A 15524-nucleotide genomic window follows, 5' to 3' on the forward strand; every position below is an offset into this window, starting at 1 on the left:
TCTGCTGCCGCCGCCGCCAGCCGGGGCATAATACGGTAAATAAATACGAGCATGGGGATCCACGTGTGAACGAAGCCCCACTCCCCCTCCCCTTTTGCTTTCGCTCTCGAGCCGGCGCTTTTTTTTTCTTGAAATTTCCCTCTTAAAATGAATGTGCGTGTTATACGCCTGTGCGCGTTATACGCCGATAAATACGGTACTTCCTATATATGCTTCTTCCGAGAGGCATTTTGCTCTTTGCAAGAGAGTATAATCCTATGAAATGATTTCATAGATGGTTCCATCTTGAGGTTGTTTGAATTTCAATCTCCCTGTTCTGAGAACAATACCACTCCCTCACCTCTACCAAAAGTCTGCCTGAGTGATTGGAAGAGCTGATTTGAAGTATATGCCAGAAGAAATAAAACCCGAGGGGTCTTGGGGCTTTTGTGCATCTGGATCTTTCATTCCTTTCTTCTTCTATCAATTATTTATGACCATGCAAAAAACACTTCTCTATCTCATCTTCCATTCCACATTTGTTTCTCGCTGTGCTACATATTTCTCATGCTTTATAATATGCACAGCACATAACATATCACACAAACGTGTCAAATACCAGTATTCCTAGCAGACAGCTCTATCAATCCTCTGAGAGTTTGTTATTCCAGTGCAAAGAGAAATAGACTAGGTGTTTATCTTCTCTTGTTGACCAAAGTCAAAATGGCCATGAAGGCACTGTACTGAATGATTAGATGAGATGGCATTTCTACAGCAGACTTTTCAGGCCAAGAGGAATGGATCATCCTTGGGTCACCCCAAGCTCATTTCAGAGACACTCTAGATTGTCTGCGGGAGAGAACTCTTGGATTGGGAGAGGAAAATAAACATTTCTTCCAACTATTAAAAAAAAGGTTCATGGCTCCCTCAGGGCTGTGGGTGAGGTTAGGGTAATCTGAGATGAAGTTTTGCTCATTTACATGGCCCGGTTCCTAACAGGCCATGGATTGGTACCAGTTGGCGGCCTGGGGGTTGTTTTAGATTATGCTCCAGCTCATTGTGCATTACTGCCAAAATTATGGCTCTTGCCTGTCCCGTGTATTAAGCAGAAGGTGGCCCTGTCCTGTGTGTTAAGCAGAATTAGACCCACTGGAATCAATGGCATTTAAATAAATCATGACTAAGTTAAATCCCACTGATTTCATTACATCTTCCTTAAGCATTATTAAATTTTCATCCAACTCACTGGCCTATTTACGCTAACATCAGTAAGTATGTAATATTCCGGAGCTGAATGCAAGATGAAAAAAATAACCTAATTAAAAAATCCTGTAAAGCCAGAAAGTGTCAAGGGCTAAAATATATTCAATGTTAATAGAGCAGGCACTTCACAAGTTGTATCATTCTGTGATAAGTTCAAACTGTACAGTCAGCTCCAAAGAAGTGCTGAACACCTCATTTCATACCAAAGCTAGAAAAATTGAAAGGAATGAGAGAAAAGGCCACATTCATTGCTCAATTTAATCATCTCATTACTCAGGAGGAAAAAAAAACCCCGGAGATGCAAAGGAGGTAACTATGGCTTACAGGTTATTTTGTTCTAATTTCCTTTGTTTGATTAATCAATGCCATAAACCTGTGTACACATAATAGAGTAGACTAATACAAATATCATATGGAAAACAGGCAGAATACTAAGATACTGAAAAGAAGATAATTGTGCAGAGTATGGAAGACGACATTGGTAAGAGATATGCAGGAAACAACTAGGCTGAAGCATTTTTTAAAATCACAACAATAATATAATATCCAAACCCAACTCAGGTAGATACTTCCCTAACTCAATGAAATATAAGGAGGAGAAACGACTGCTTTTAGCATAGCCACTGAAAAAGGAAAGTAACTTGTACGCTAGCAGTGTTTCCATGTCCCTGTCATTTTTGCCTCCCCAACTATATAAATTGGGTTGTTACAAATTAATCTGGAGATGCATCCAGTTACCTGAAAGATTTCATCTCCCCTTTAGAAAAGGCCTGACTATTTTAATCATGATAAGAGAAGCAACTTATTGTCCCCCATTTTGGAGAGATTAGTGAAGCCAAAGCCCAAAAATGTACCTTTTCATTAACAATGGGTGCTGAATGCCAAAAAATTGCCATTGGCTCTTCCTAGGTTGGTTATCACAATTCCAACATTTATTTAAACTATGCCCTATCAGCAAGGCTAGTGATGAATATTCAGTGGGTATACTGATAAAAATGCACACATTGACTGGCTGACGCTGCTTTTATAGGAGAGGCTCGGTGTGGATGGACCACTGATAATCAAAAACTTGTAGGGATGAATAATAATTCTATCATTTTCTCATGCATGTGATAATAAATAAATGAATTATCATACATGATCATTCTAAATCAGAAAGCAAACTCCGTCAGCAACCTCAAAGACTCAGATTTTGACAATATAAATAGGAGGAGATATAAGGAAATATTCCATTCTTGGGTCTGTTTAATGGGGTAGAAATAATCCATGTTAAGAGTGCTCACTAGGTGGAATATACTGTATTAGAATGACAGGGCAATGTGATTTACTTGAATTAATCCATGTTTTTAATCTTCTGACTCCCTCTGCTGGATTTAAAAGGGGGTGTTTTTGTGTTTTTGCAATTTTGTGATCATGCTTCTAAAAGCATTCTTTCATTACCTTTTCAAGTTCACAATAATTATTTCCTAAGTATAGAAAAGAGAAGGCAACCTGAAGTAAAATATCTTTTAAACCTACTTTTCCCCTTTATATTTAATATATATATATGCATTATGAATCTAAATGGGATAAATGAAATTCCATATGATAGCATATTTCATCAATATCTAGGTCAAGATTGTTAAAGGAAAGCTTGCAGGCCTGCTAGCTGGAGCTGCACAAGAACCTGCACCAACTTGCAGAATAGCTTGGAAAATAGAGCTCTTCCAATGAATATAGCTTAAGAAACAGTATTCTGAGCTAATTTTATGGGCAAATACTAAGGTGTTGGCTCATTTGTAAAGTAATGGGAATTTCTAGAATTAAATACTTTAAGTACTAACAACAACAACATCTTGGTAACAACACTGGCTATTCTCAAACTGTTGCTGTTGTTTGGATGTTGATGGCTTTCTGTAGCTACGATTCACAGCAAATCATATTGTTGTCTTCTTTGTTTGTTTTTTTACAGGGCCACTCAAATAAAGACGTATTCCTGGGATAATGCACAAGTTATTCTGGTTGGGAATAAGTGTGATATGGAGGATGAAAGAATTATTCCTATTGAAAAAGGAAAACATTTGGCTGATCAGTTGGGTACATGTTCAACCTTATCTTTTTTTTTTTCTCCTCTCCTCCCCCCCCCCCGGGGGGGGGGGGGGGGGGGGGGGGGGGGGGGCCTTCGTCACCCTGACCTGTAGCCACATCTCATGTTTACTGGCTTTTCCAGATATATTATTTATTTTTGATTATCAGAGAAGACAAATCATTGTTGGAAGAATCTCAAAGCCTTATGTCTGTCGTTGTGTCTAGGGTTTTTATTCCTCTAAATATGGGATTTGAGTCAGCAATGTTTTCCAGTTCCAATATTTGACTCACGTAAGGCCTATAGGAATCCTTTCCTCATTACTTTATTTCACCGCTTACTTTCTTCCTGCTTTGTGCTTTCCCTTTCATATTCCTCTCCTTGTTCAGTATACCTATTAATGAACTGATCCATTTCATGTGTCATTATGACTGTACCAGCCTTTCTGCTTCTATTCTGTCTGATATCTCAGTTTATATCAGGATTACTCTAAAAACTCTTTTCCTTTCTCTCTCTCATTATATAACCCCTCATTCAATCCCACTGTGTACTCTGATGCTTAAATTGTATGTAACTAGATTTTAGTATCTGCAGGTGTTTTTTTTTTAATTCTAATCATGGCTCCAGGATCTTATTCTGATACTTACCTTTGTCTTTCTGCTATTTTGCAGCAGATAGATTACAGTGTCACTCAAATAGGTAATCAGTGAAAGCAGACTAGGAATGGAGGTCCATTAACTCACATAAAAATAAATTCTGGGTTTAGATATCCCACTAAACATAAGATTGCTTCAATACATTTTAATTTTTCATTAAATTTATATGGTACCCATCTCCCCAATACGGTGATTTTATTCAATAAGCACAGTTGGATTTGCACAATATCCTAATATTGATTTAACAAGGATAATTTCTAAAACTAAGAAGGAATATATAAAATATGAGGGCAGCTGTATCAGAGAAACTGAATGCGCCGTAGAATGCAGAACCCAGGAAGATTAAAGGAACATTGGGCTTAAAAACATACACAGCAGCTTTGGCTGAACACCTCTGGCAAGATTCAAATCACAAAACAGGCCTGAGGAATGTCAGCATCCTGGCAATTATAACAGCTGTTTCTCCAGAATTCTTACAGAAGTAATAGAAATGGTAAATAGTCACATTGAAATAAGGAGGAAACTATCACCAGCCTATCTATATGGCAATTAATGACTGATTGTGGGCATTCCACTCCACATGCAGGAACTATAGACCTGAGATGTTGCCAAACTGTTTCAGAAGAATGTAGCAGCACAGCTAGAAAAAAGTTAGTCACTTACTCATTGTCTCATCAGACATTTCCTAGAAATCATTTCACTGATAAAGGTGACTGTGAAATCCTACAATGCACGATTAAATGTTAAAGTTTAACCAAATGTGTAAATTCAAAGATAACTCTCAGCTCATATTTCAAATATCACTAGGGATCAGTAGGTTTTTAACAAAAGCCATTGCCCTTGTTTAATATTGTAGTGGGGAACTAGGAGCCTGCAATTAAGTCATGGATTTAAATATATTAACAATCCCTTTCTCAGGAAAGAAAGATATGTATTGTGCTTTAGTCCCATTACCATAGCTGCTACTGAATGTTATTGTACCTCTCACGTAAATTATTAGTACTTATGGACATTTATAGAATGTGGGAAAGTGGGAAATAACTACAAGAAAATTTAGGTGCAAAGGTATATCTGATAAAGCAATTGTGCTCTATGAGAAAAACCCAAAACCCATAGATCTCACAAATCAAATGCGTTTCAGTGACTTAAAATTATATCACAATGGGCATGCATCAATAGTTGATGTATGCATTTCTCAGAAGTATGAAGAAGGTAAAAGATTGTTAATTAATCAGCTTCCTAAAATATTTATGGATTAAGTACATCTTGATGTGATTTGGAAAGGCGTTTCTTATGTTATTAGCAAAACCTAAAGCTCAAAACCACTTACAGTATTAGTTACATTTTACTATGGGCCATACAGAACTCAAGTAGGCAGAATCCGAATTACATAACGCCAGTTCATTCATAGGTCAAATGCTTTCAGAAACTTTCTTCTATATACTGTGAGACAATAACAAAGCATCTTACCTCCTCTGAACTTGAGGTGTTATTCTCGTTAAGAAACTAGCAGGAAATTTAATTCCAAAGTAGTATTAAAAGCAATCTTGGGATAAGCTGATAACTGCTTTGTCTGCATTGTTCCAAAATAAAAACTAGGTTTTGATTACTTTGAAGCCAGTGCCAAGGAGAATATCAACGTGAGGCAGGTCTTTGAGCGTCTTGTGGACATCATTTGTGAGAAGATGTCGGAGAGCATGGAGTCAGAAGCTTCAAAGACTACTGCTGGGAAGAATGTGCGGCTCACATATCAGCCACCTCCATTGCAGCAGAAGTGCTCCTGTTAGTGCCTCAAAAATAAGTAGGAAAATTTTCTCTGATGCAGGAAAGTTTTCTCCTCACTTACTGTTTTTTAGAAAGGGATGTGTCTGTGCTGGTGGAACTACTGTAAGTACATTTGTTCTATGTCAACAAAAACATATTCTGTGCCATGAATAAAATAAAAAGCGGCTGTAAGTGCTAGCATTCCATTGAGAATTTATCTTAAGGTTTAATATTTTATAGTGTTAACCCATTCTGAATTATGCTTGGTGTTTCTAATAATTTTATTAACAACTGAGCCAAATAACATGAATTCAAAAACACTTCTGGATCTGCTCATCAGAAGCCACTTCTAAGACTGAAGTATGTTTAAATAAATAGCATTTAGCTGTAATGAAGACATACATTGGATGCATGTTGATAAAAGACAGAAGCAAGTAACAGAATTATTAGCACGCACAGTAATAATTTTGAGATGCTGCATTGTTCAATTTCTTTCATTTTATTTTTGGGTAGTCTTTCCAACCTATCGCGCACTCAAATAACCCAAATATTTCTGGTTATTTGGTAATAAGTCTCACAAACTCAGTGGTAATTAAGAGATGCAAGAAGTTTTGCTATAACTAAGGTTGCAATGCTTTCTTCACCATTATCAGAATAAATTCAAACTTTAATGAGGCTTACTCTGGTAAGATTGTACATAAAATTTACATAAACACATACAATATTCATTTCATTTCAGCCATTGTATGGAAAGTAAGTAAAAATAATCAGTAACTGTGATTTTTTTCCTCATTTTGGTATTATAACAAAAGTTTTATTTTCTTGTATATTTATGATATATTACAAGATACTGTCTTAAAGTGCTTGTAGTGTATTTGTTGTTCTTGATAAGTTTCTGACAAAATAAAATATTATTTGGTAACTACAGGTTATTTTATTAATTTAGGTTGCTGATGAGTACAAACTATCCAAATACAATAGGAAGTTCTTTCAAATGTATGGCTATGTTTCAGAGTAATTTCCTTTCTAAAGCTACTACTAGGCAGAATAAAAAAAAGAAATTCAGGCAATGTTAATTATGTTACAATTTATATAGCATGCTAGGCTGTGAATCATGTTGAATTCTGCAGATGGCTACCATGCTAACACCAAGGGAGAACTTATTTTCCAAGTATCGCATATGAAAGAGAAACTTGCTGGATCAATCTCAATCCCTGAGATAAAGAATTTGATTTATTATAAATTCTGCCCTCTATTGATCCAAAAATAGAATAGAATAGAATAGAATAGAATAGAATAGAACAGAGCTGGAAGGGACCTTGGAGGTCTTCTAGCCTAGCCCTCTGCTAGGTATGATAAATGATACTGAAAAATGGGAAAATTGAAAAGGTTTGAGTTTCTGATATGAAAGTGCCTCGGTGTAGATTAGAACCAGGCAGGGATAACATGCATAACATAATTTCTAGCATTTGTTGCAACCCCTTCAATTAGTAGTGACAATTTTCCTGTGTAACAAACATAAAGCTGCTTATGTTTTTATCTGCCTCGTTGCACTATTTGCAGTTGTTTTTTTGAGGTTCTTTCTACTCATCAAATCAGGTCTCATTATCTTTTGAGTTATGCTGGTGATGCAGACATATAAAATCTCAAGCCCCTTTGTGGCATTTTCTCCAAATACATATATTTCTTAATTCGGTGTTAACAATCTGAGATTTTCAGATTCAGAAGAAAAATACACTGCCTGAAGCGATTTAACTATATTATGGACAAGAAAAACTTTACTACAAAGCCTAATATAATAAATAGAAATATTATAAATATGAAATATTATATTTAATACATTTCAAGTTTACCTTTTGCTTCCCCACCCAGCATTCCATGTTCAAAACACAATAAAGATAAAATGAAATACAACAAATATCAGCATGAATGTTTTTATAACACAGTTGGGTCAGTTGAAAATAAATTTCCATGAAATGAAAGCAACAATTCTATTAGCAGTATCCCAGAAGCAAACTCTTGAATCAGACCCAACTTCTGATAACTTCATGGGCATTTCCATGCAGTTTCCTTCACAACAGTAAGAAAAGGCTCATCGCTCACTTCTTCTGGAATACTTTTTTATTTCCTGGTGTAACCTACAGATTGGGTGGTCTCCCAACTTAAGGCATAACCAGAAATCCACCAAAGTTACAAAAGTACTACCTCCTTAGGCTACTGGGAGTAAATCTCATTAGGGTTGCCAGGTGTCCACTATTTGAGTGGACAGTCCACTTTTTTCACATTATGTTCACTATTTTTTTTCACAAAATAGTGGACATTTTTTTTATTCAAAAGCTTTATGATGAAATGGTACGTAATCTAAAGCTGTACAGTCTACTTTTTTTACTACTTAACACCCCCCCCCCCGCTTGTCCGCTATTTTTTGGAAACAGACCTGGCAACCCTACATTACATTCAGTTCTACATATAGTAGACATAAAACTGAGCATAGGTCAAGGTGGGGAGAAAAATGATTTATCACCTTCTTTATATATTGGAAGATTAGATTACAGTCAAGTCTGAAAACACCAAGTATCAAGAATATTCTTCTTTGCAAAACAACTAATTTAAATGATGGAGAAAGTTAAGGAGTATTTAAATCCCCACCACAGTTTTACAATAGGATGGCTGTAACTGATTGAAGATGGCTTAGGTTTATTTAAATATTTTTTTCATAGGTATTGGTTGCAACAGATTTTAATAAAGGTAGAGAATGTCTACTCTTTTAAAGTAATGATGTTATTAAGGCCAATTAAGCATTAGGTGTTGATTCCTAAATGTTAACTCCCTAACTCTTTTGAGTCCGATGATCTACGCGGGGGTGGGCGGGGGGGGGAAGAGCCTCAGTGAGCTGCATCTGAATACAGGTAGTCCTTGACTTCTGACCAAAATTTCTGTTGTTAAGTGAGACATTTGTTAAGTGAGTTTTGCCCAATTTTACAACCTTTCTTGCCACAGTTGTTAAGTGAATCTATGCAGGTGTTAAGTTAGTAACACAGTTGTTAAGTGAATCTGGCTTCCCCATTGACGTTGCTTGTCAGGTCGCAAAAGGTGATCCCATAACCCCAGGACATTGCAACGGTCATAAATAGCATCTGAGTTTTAATCACATGATCATGGGGATGCTGCAACAGTCATATGAAAAACGATCATAAGTCACCCTTTTCAGTGCTGTTTTAACTTCAACCACTAAACAAACTGTTGTTAAGTTAAGGGCTACATGTACTGCAATTGTGTACACTGTTTTTAAATTTATGTACACCAAACTTCTTGTATGAAAATTTAACAGAGGACCTTTATCCACTTCCCACCACCGTACTTCTTTTTCTCCAATTTTACACTATATGAGAGGCAACATCAGGTGCTCACTTGTGGGTGGGATCAGACAGGCACTTCTTGGCTATCTCAAGCTAGGGCCCCCTCCGTCTCTGCCCCGTCCACTACATCTGCCAACATGCCACTTTGTCTGTAAATACGTTACTTCTACAGGTAGTCCTTGACTTATGACCACAATTGAGCCCAGCATTTGTGCTGCTAAGTGAAACATTTGTTAAGTGAATTTTGCCTCATTTTACAACCTTTCTTGCCACAGTTGAGTGAATCACTGCAGTTGTTAAATTAGTAACACTGTTGTTAAGTGAATCTGGCTTCCCCATTGACTTTGCTTGTCAGATGGTTGCAAAAGGGGATCACATGATCCTGGGACACTGCACCCATCGTAAGTATGTATCAGTTGCCAAGGGTCTGAATTTTGATCATGTGACAACGGGGATGCTGCAACGGTCCTAAGTGTGAAAAATGGTCCTAAGTCACTTTTTTCAGTGCCACTGTAACTTTGAATGGTCACTAAACGAACTGTTGTAAGTCAAGGACTAACTGTTCTTCACCCAGTATAACAACCTAAGGGAAAAAAATCTAGGAAAAAATTCCTTTCCTAGAGAGTTAGAGATCTACAGGCTCCCAAATATGGAAAAGCCCTTAATTCCCACCAGCCCCAACAAATGAGTGCGGAAAGCCGAGAGTTGCTGTCCCGACAGCATCAAAACAAATCTAAGTTGTTGATCCATGTCGCAGAATAACCAAAACCACTTTTTTTCCTACGAACTGCTACGAACAAGAATTCCCATGTCTTGATCGAACTTAAGGACGGACGTCACACATTTTGCACAGAAAGCAACATTCCGTTCCGAGCGCCTCGGCCGCAGCCGACAGTAAACGGCAACGGGTTTGCTCTGCTCCCGCCTCCTCCGGCGCTATGTATCTATCAGAGAAGCGATTTGCCGAAGGGCCTCCGGATTTGTTGGCGGGGATCACATGGGCAAGAACCTGGCTTCTGATTGGATAACAGCCGGTGTGCTCAGCCCTTAGCACCGGCCTGTGATCTTGCAGGCTGGAACGGCCCGGCCGGGTTTTGGCCCGCGGCGGATGCGGAAGGTGATAGCCGCTGTATCGCGGAGTTGCTCGGGAATAAGTCCGCTAAAAGCCTTCCACCGTCGGGATCGTGCCTGCCTGAGCGGCCATCTAGCCGGGCCCGGGAAGATCTTCGCCTTCAGGCCCATCGTGCGTCGCTCCTCCGCAGTTATCTTGACAGCCATGCCGGGGAGAACCAAGGCCTCGTCTGCCTGCGGCCCTGAGCAGCCTGAGGACTTGGAGGGCAGCCGTGGGGCCAAAGCCGGCGCTGTCCAGGAAGAAGCTGATGCGGAGAGCGGAGACGCCACCGCCGCCTGCGAGCTTTGCCCCAACTTGGGCGATCCCGAGATTGTCAAGTCCCCCAGTGATCCCAAACAGTACAGGTACTCTTTGAGATGCCCACGGTAGAGCAGGCTGCCAAACATTCTGTGTGTGTGTGTGTGTGTGTGTGTGTGTGTGTTGGATTTGTGGAATGAATTTGCCTACTCGTTTTAAAAGCTTTTTCTAACCGGAGGGTCGTCCAGAAGAATTGAACCATAACTTCTTCCATAGTCATCATGGCTTGACGTACGGATGGTTAGTCTGATATATTTCGAGGGATCTAGATTACAGTGTTTCTCAACCTTGACAATTTTAAGGCATGTGGACTTCAACTCCCAGAATTCCACAGCCAGCATTGCTGGCTGTGGAATTCTGGGAGTTGAAGTCCACATGCCTTAAAATTGTCAAGGTTGAGAAACACTGATCTAGAAGGTGCCCAGCCGGGAGAGGCTGATCTCTGCTTGAAGGCCACCCTCACCATTTCATTGCTATACAAGAAGTGTGTGTCTGTGTGTAGCCAGCCAGAGTAGTTTCAACACTAGGAAAAGGAAGGGAGAGTGATAACAAATCATTCAGGGTTGGTCTTTCAGTTATTTGGAGATTGTAGTATTTAGGTCCTTTGTTCAGAGGCAAGTTGCAGATGAGGCAGTGGGGCTTCTTCGTGTTTTGCTGGTGAGCAATCTCTGAGTACAGGTAGTCCTTGTCTTACGACCACAATTGAGCCCAAAATTTCTGTTGCTAAGTGAGACATTTGTTAAGTGAGTTGGCCCCATCTTACGACCTTTCTTGCCACAGTTGTTAAGTGAATCCCTGCAGTTGTTAAGTTAGTAACACTGTTGCTAGGTGAATCTGGCTTCCCCATGGACTTTGTCAGAAGGTCACAAAAGGTGATCACATGAGCCCGGGACATTTCCAATGTTATAAATATGAGTCAGTTGCCAAACATCTGAATTTTGATCACCTGACCATGGGGATGCTGCAAAGGTTGTAAGTCTGAAAAATGGTCATGTGTTACTTTTTTCAGTGTTGTAACTTCAAGTGGTCACTAAATGAACTGTTGTAAGTCGAAGAATATTTGTATCTGGTCAGATGCTAGATAGGACTAATGTTGGTTCGATCCAATCCAATATGTGGATTCTTGAATTAGTACCACTCAGGATAATTTACCAACCATGGATTTAGATTTATCCACAGAGGTTCAGAGCCATGTTTGGGCATGAAACTCACTGCTTAGTACTTAGTCGTTAAATTCAAGAAAAATTCTGCATCTTTAATCTGAGATGAAAATGATATATAACTCAAAAATATACTTTGCTATGAGGTTTTTCAAGAAAGTGTGGAAATATAAATGATTCCTGAATGTGTGCATTTGAGATGAAAGGAGGACTCGCTGTTAGAAGTGGAGCTTATTTGAGGTAAGTATCTATTTTTCATTCTTACCTCAAGCACATCATAGAGTACCAACAATCTGAACTGTTCTCTGGAGGAGTGTATGCTAATAGTGGGAGGGGTGAGTCACATTGCCCATTCTGGAATTCATTATAACGTAAGATGTATTTTAAAAAACAAATGAATATTTTAAAAGGTCTTGTTTGGTCTAATAGTTCATTAAAGAGACCCTGCAAAGACATAGCATGCCAGGAATAACACATTTAGTTTTCATTCAAAGACATTGAAAAAAATGTTTAGTTGTATGTCTGTTTAACTTTCTAGATACATCAGATTAAAAAATGGATTATGTGCCTTGCTGATTTCGGACTTGCATAACCCAGATGGTAGCCCTTGTGCGGTATCTTCAGAGGGAGAAGATGAGGGTGACTCTGAAGAAGAAACTGATGATGATGATGATTCTGGAGCGGAAATAGAAGATGACCAAGAAGGCTATGATGATGAATGTGGTGATTATGATGAAGATTTAGATCCTGATAGTGAATTAGAAGAGCTAACAGATAAAGATGAAACTCGGAAAAGAAATTGTACAGAAAAGCAGGTATGTATAATTAATTTGGATTGGATAATGATTATAGCTATAAACGGCTTTAGGCATTGATGTAATTTACAGGTAAATTGCAATTAGTGTGAATTTCAATAATGTGGTCTGTGATTTAGTGTGAATTGTATATTGATGCTAGGTTGCCTTTAATGAAACCCAAAATTTAGTGAATGTGAGGCTGGTGTGCACTGCTGAGGCTACTGCATCTGCAAGTGTGGTTGTGGTTTTAGATACTGCTAATCTTCATGTTTGCAAAATGGAGAAAAGAAAGATTGTCAGAAAAACAGCACAATTTGATATAATGGAATAACATGAAAATGATCGTAGCAGAGTTAAAATAGAGTGAGATGTTGGAATGTCTGAATTTATGAAAGATTTTTTTAAAAAAATTATTTTGTTTTCTGTAACTATTTTGACTTTTTAAACTATACATTTAAATTGTAAGTATATTCTTTTTATCCTACTGTAATATTTCATTAAAAGGCAGTGCATATAAAAATTTACATTTCAGACTTTTCATTGCTTATTTCTATCAAAGTGGAACCAATTTCCATATTTTCTATCAGAATATCTCTTTGAATAGTGCAAATCTGAATAATGCCGCCATTTCATGGGATTCATTAACCACACTAATTGAGATTTAACTTTATATTAATAATAAAATAAGGGAATGAATCACAGCAGCCATGTGCAACTTCCTAACCCAGAAACCTTTCAATTCAGCTGTGAGACCATTACTTAGTATGTTCCATGCCCAGATTTAGGAGCCTTCAACATTTTAGGCACTTTAGCTCTCCCCCCCCTCTTGTTTACCTAGTCATGCATAAAAATGAACTAAGGTAAGGAACATGGGTAAGTTATACAAGCTTTGTATTTCTGATTAAGAACTGTTAGGCAGATGCAGCAGTAATTCTTCTGCTTTACTGGAAAGTCTAATATATTCAAGACCGTTGTGGTTTCCTTTAATGATCTTTCTGATAAATGTATCAATAACTTCTATAAGAAGCATTTGGAGATACAGGAGACACATCTTGCTTGTAAAATCATAAACCCCTACTTTGACATAGCTTTATAGAGCTAAACTCCAGCATTCTTTATTTTGCATACAACTGAAAGTGAAAAAAAGATCTTTAAAGAATCTTTTTTAAATGAAGGAATTCCAGTTTTATATGGCAGCACGTGATATTTTTCTAAATATTTCTCTGTATTTCTCTTCTTTCTTCAGTCTGCAGCTGCACTTTGTATTGGTGTCGGCAGTTTCTCTGATCCTGATGAACTACCTGGGCTGGCACATTTTCTGGAGCATAGTATGTTTCGTTTTAAATGTCACCTTTACCTGTTTTTAGCCTGAAGTCCGTACTATATAGTTTTTCATTTGGGTGATTTGAGCTTGTCAGATTGGTGCAAAACTAGATATAGAATCTTGCTTAAATCTTAATTATCTATGAAATAGCCTTTAAAATCATTTTCAGTAAATTTGTATTAAAGCAGTTACTTGGTGGCTGGTCTCAGAATTCTGCTTTATCAAGTATAGTACAGTTAATGGCTAACTTTAATTTTTGTTTCAGTGTGTTTAATCCTTGGAAGTAGAAACTGTTATTGTTTTGTTTTTCTATAGATTATTCTTAGGCTATACAGGGAGAGCCTATAGAAGCATTGTGTTGATGTGCATATGAATGCACAAAACAACCAAGGATCTACTGCATAACTGATTATTTACAAGCAGTTCTCTACTTACGGCCATTTGTTCAGTGATTGTTTAAAATGATGACAGTGTTGAACATGGACTTACAACTGGTCCATAAAGTTGCATGGTCATGTGGTCTTGGTGCTTGGGTTCCCAGGTTGCAGTTATGACTTCACAATGAGCCGCAGTCATTGTGAAGTCATTGATCGCCACTTGTGACCTTCCCTGCCAGCTTCCCATAAGCAAAGTCAATGCGGAAGCTTGCAAGGAAGATCACAAGTTGCTCCCGCCATTTTTTATTCAGAGGAGTCCAGCTGTGGAATTCAAGATCCCAGGGATCTTGTACTCTGTAGCATTCCATTGCCTGCCCCACACTCTGTAGTGCGTCCCATCCACAGAGCCTGCCTGTGGGCTGTACTGACCTGCTGATGCTCCACAGCGCCCTGCTGAGGCAACCCCCTTTTCCATGCCTGGGACTGCTGCCTCTTCCCATTTAACAACCCACGCAGTCCTGGAGTTACGACAGCGACAGGACCTTCTGGGATTACCATTCCTGAGCAGTGCCGTCATGTGGCATCACATTTTACAACTGTATTGCTTAGCGATGGAAACGAGAGAAAAGAAGACTAATGTCTTGTGGTATTTATATGTTTCCGCTATTCGAGTGAATAACTTCCTTCCTGTTTTTGATTCTATCCTAGTGGTTTTTATGGGTAGTTCAAAGTATCCAGATGAGAATGGATTTGATGCATTTCTGAAGAAACATGGTGGGAGTGACAATGCATCAACAGACTGTGAACGAACCATCTTCCAATTTGATGTACAGAGAAAATATTTCAAGGAAGCTCTTGATAGGTAATTCAGCTGTGAAATGTAGTGAAATGACACTACATTTCAATTAAAGTATTTAATATTAAGTATTTTAAGTTTAGTTCACTATATTGGTTTACTTTTACTTAAAGCTTTTAAGTAAACTGGAAAAAGTAAATTAAAACGTATTTTAGAGATTAGATTTTATTTGAAAATACACAGATTTTTAATTAGATATAAAAGTTATTGCTTCAGACTAACAGATTTTTCAAATGAGTAAACAGTTCTGTAGAGCAGAGATGGGCAACTTAAAAGAGAAGGGAGCTATAAATGTCAGGGCAGTGACACGAAAACTATTTATGCACATTAACAAGAAAGAGTGCTTTGTTTAAGGGCTATACAACATTTTCTGTGCTCATTTAATTTCAAAATGGTGAGATCTGTGTCACTGATTTTTGCAGTTAGGTTGAGAGGAATCTTGGGAGACCTCAAAAAATATTTTGAGATAGGAAGACAATTGTCCTGAAGAGTGGA

At 38.1% G+C, this 15524-nt stretch overlaps 2 protein-coding genes across 2 annotated transcripts in view; both read left to right on the forward strand.

Moving 5' to 3' along the window:
- The window catches only part of RAB3B (RAB3B, member RAS oncogene family), a 42191-nt gene extending 36287 nt beyond the window's left edge, over positions 1–5904 (forward strand). The window contains exons 3-4 of the mRNA XM_015810921.1: positions 3194–3318; positions 5563–5904. Coding sequence (XP_015666407.1) covers positions 3194–3318; positions 5563–5750 — 313 coding nt within the window. The 3' untranslated portion in view covers positions 5751–5904. The remainder of the gene's footprint in view (positions 1–3193; positions 3319–5562) is intronic.
- Positions 5905–10152: 4248 nt separating this feature from the next.
- The window catches only part of NRDC (nardilysin convertase), a 30230-nt gene continuing 24858 nt past the window's right edge, over positions 10153–15524 (forward strand). Inside the window, exons 1-4 of the mRNA XM_015810905.1 lie at positions 10153–10562; positions 12214–12490; positions 13719–13800; positions 14882–15035. Coding sequence (XP_015666391.1) covers positions 10195–10562; positions 12214–12490; positions 13719–13800; positions 14882–15035 — 881 coding nt within the window. The 5' untranslated portion in view covers positions 10153–10194. The remainder of the gene's footprint in view (positions 10563–12213; positions 12491–13718; positions 13801–14881; positions 15036–15524) is intronic.

Source organism: Protobothrops mucrosquamatus, unplaced genomic scaffold, assembly GCF_001527695.2.
Source record: "Protobothrops mucrosquamatus isolate PMUCROS unplaced genomic scaffold, P.Mucros_1.0 scaffold24, whole genome shotgun sequence".
Taxonomy (NCBI): domain Eukaryota; kingdom Metazoa; phylum Chordata; class Lepidosauria; order Squamata; family Viperidae; genus Protobothrops; species Protobothrops mucrosquamatus.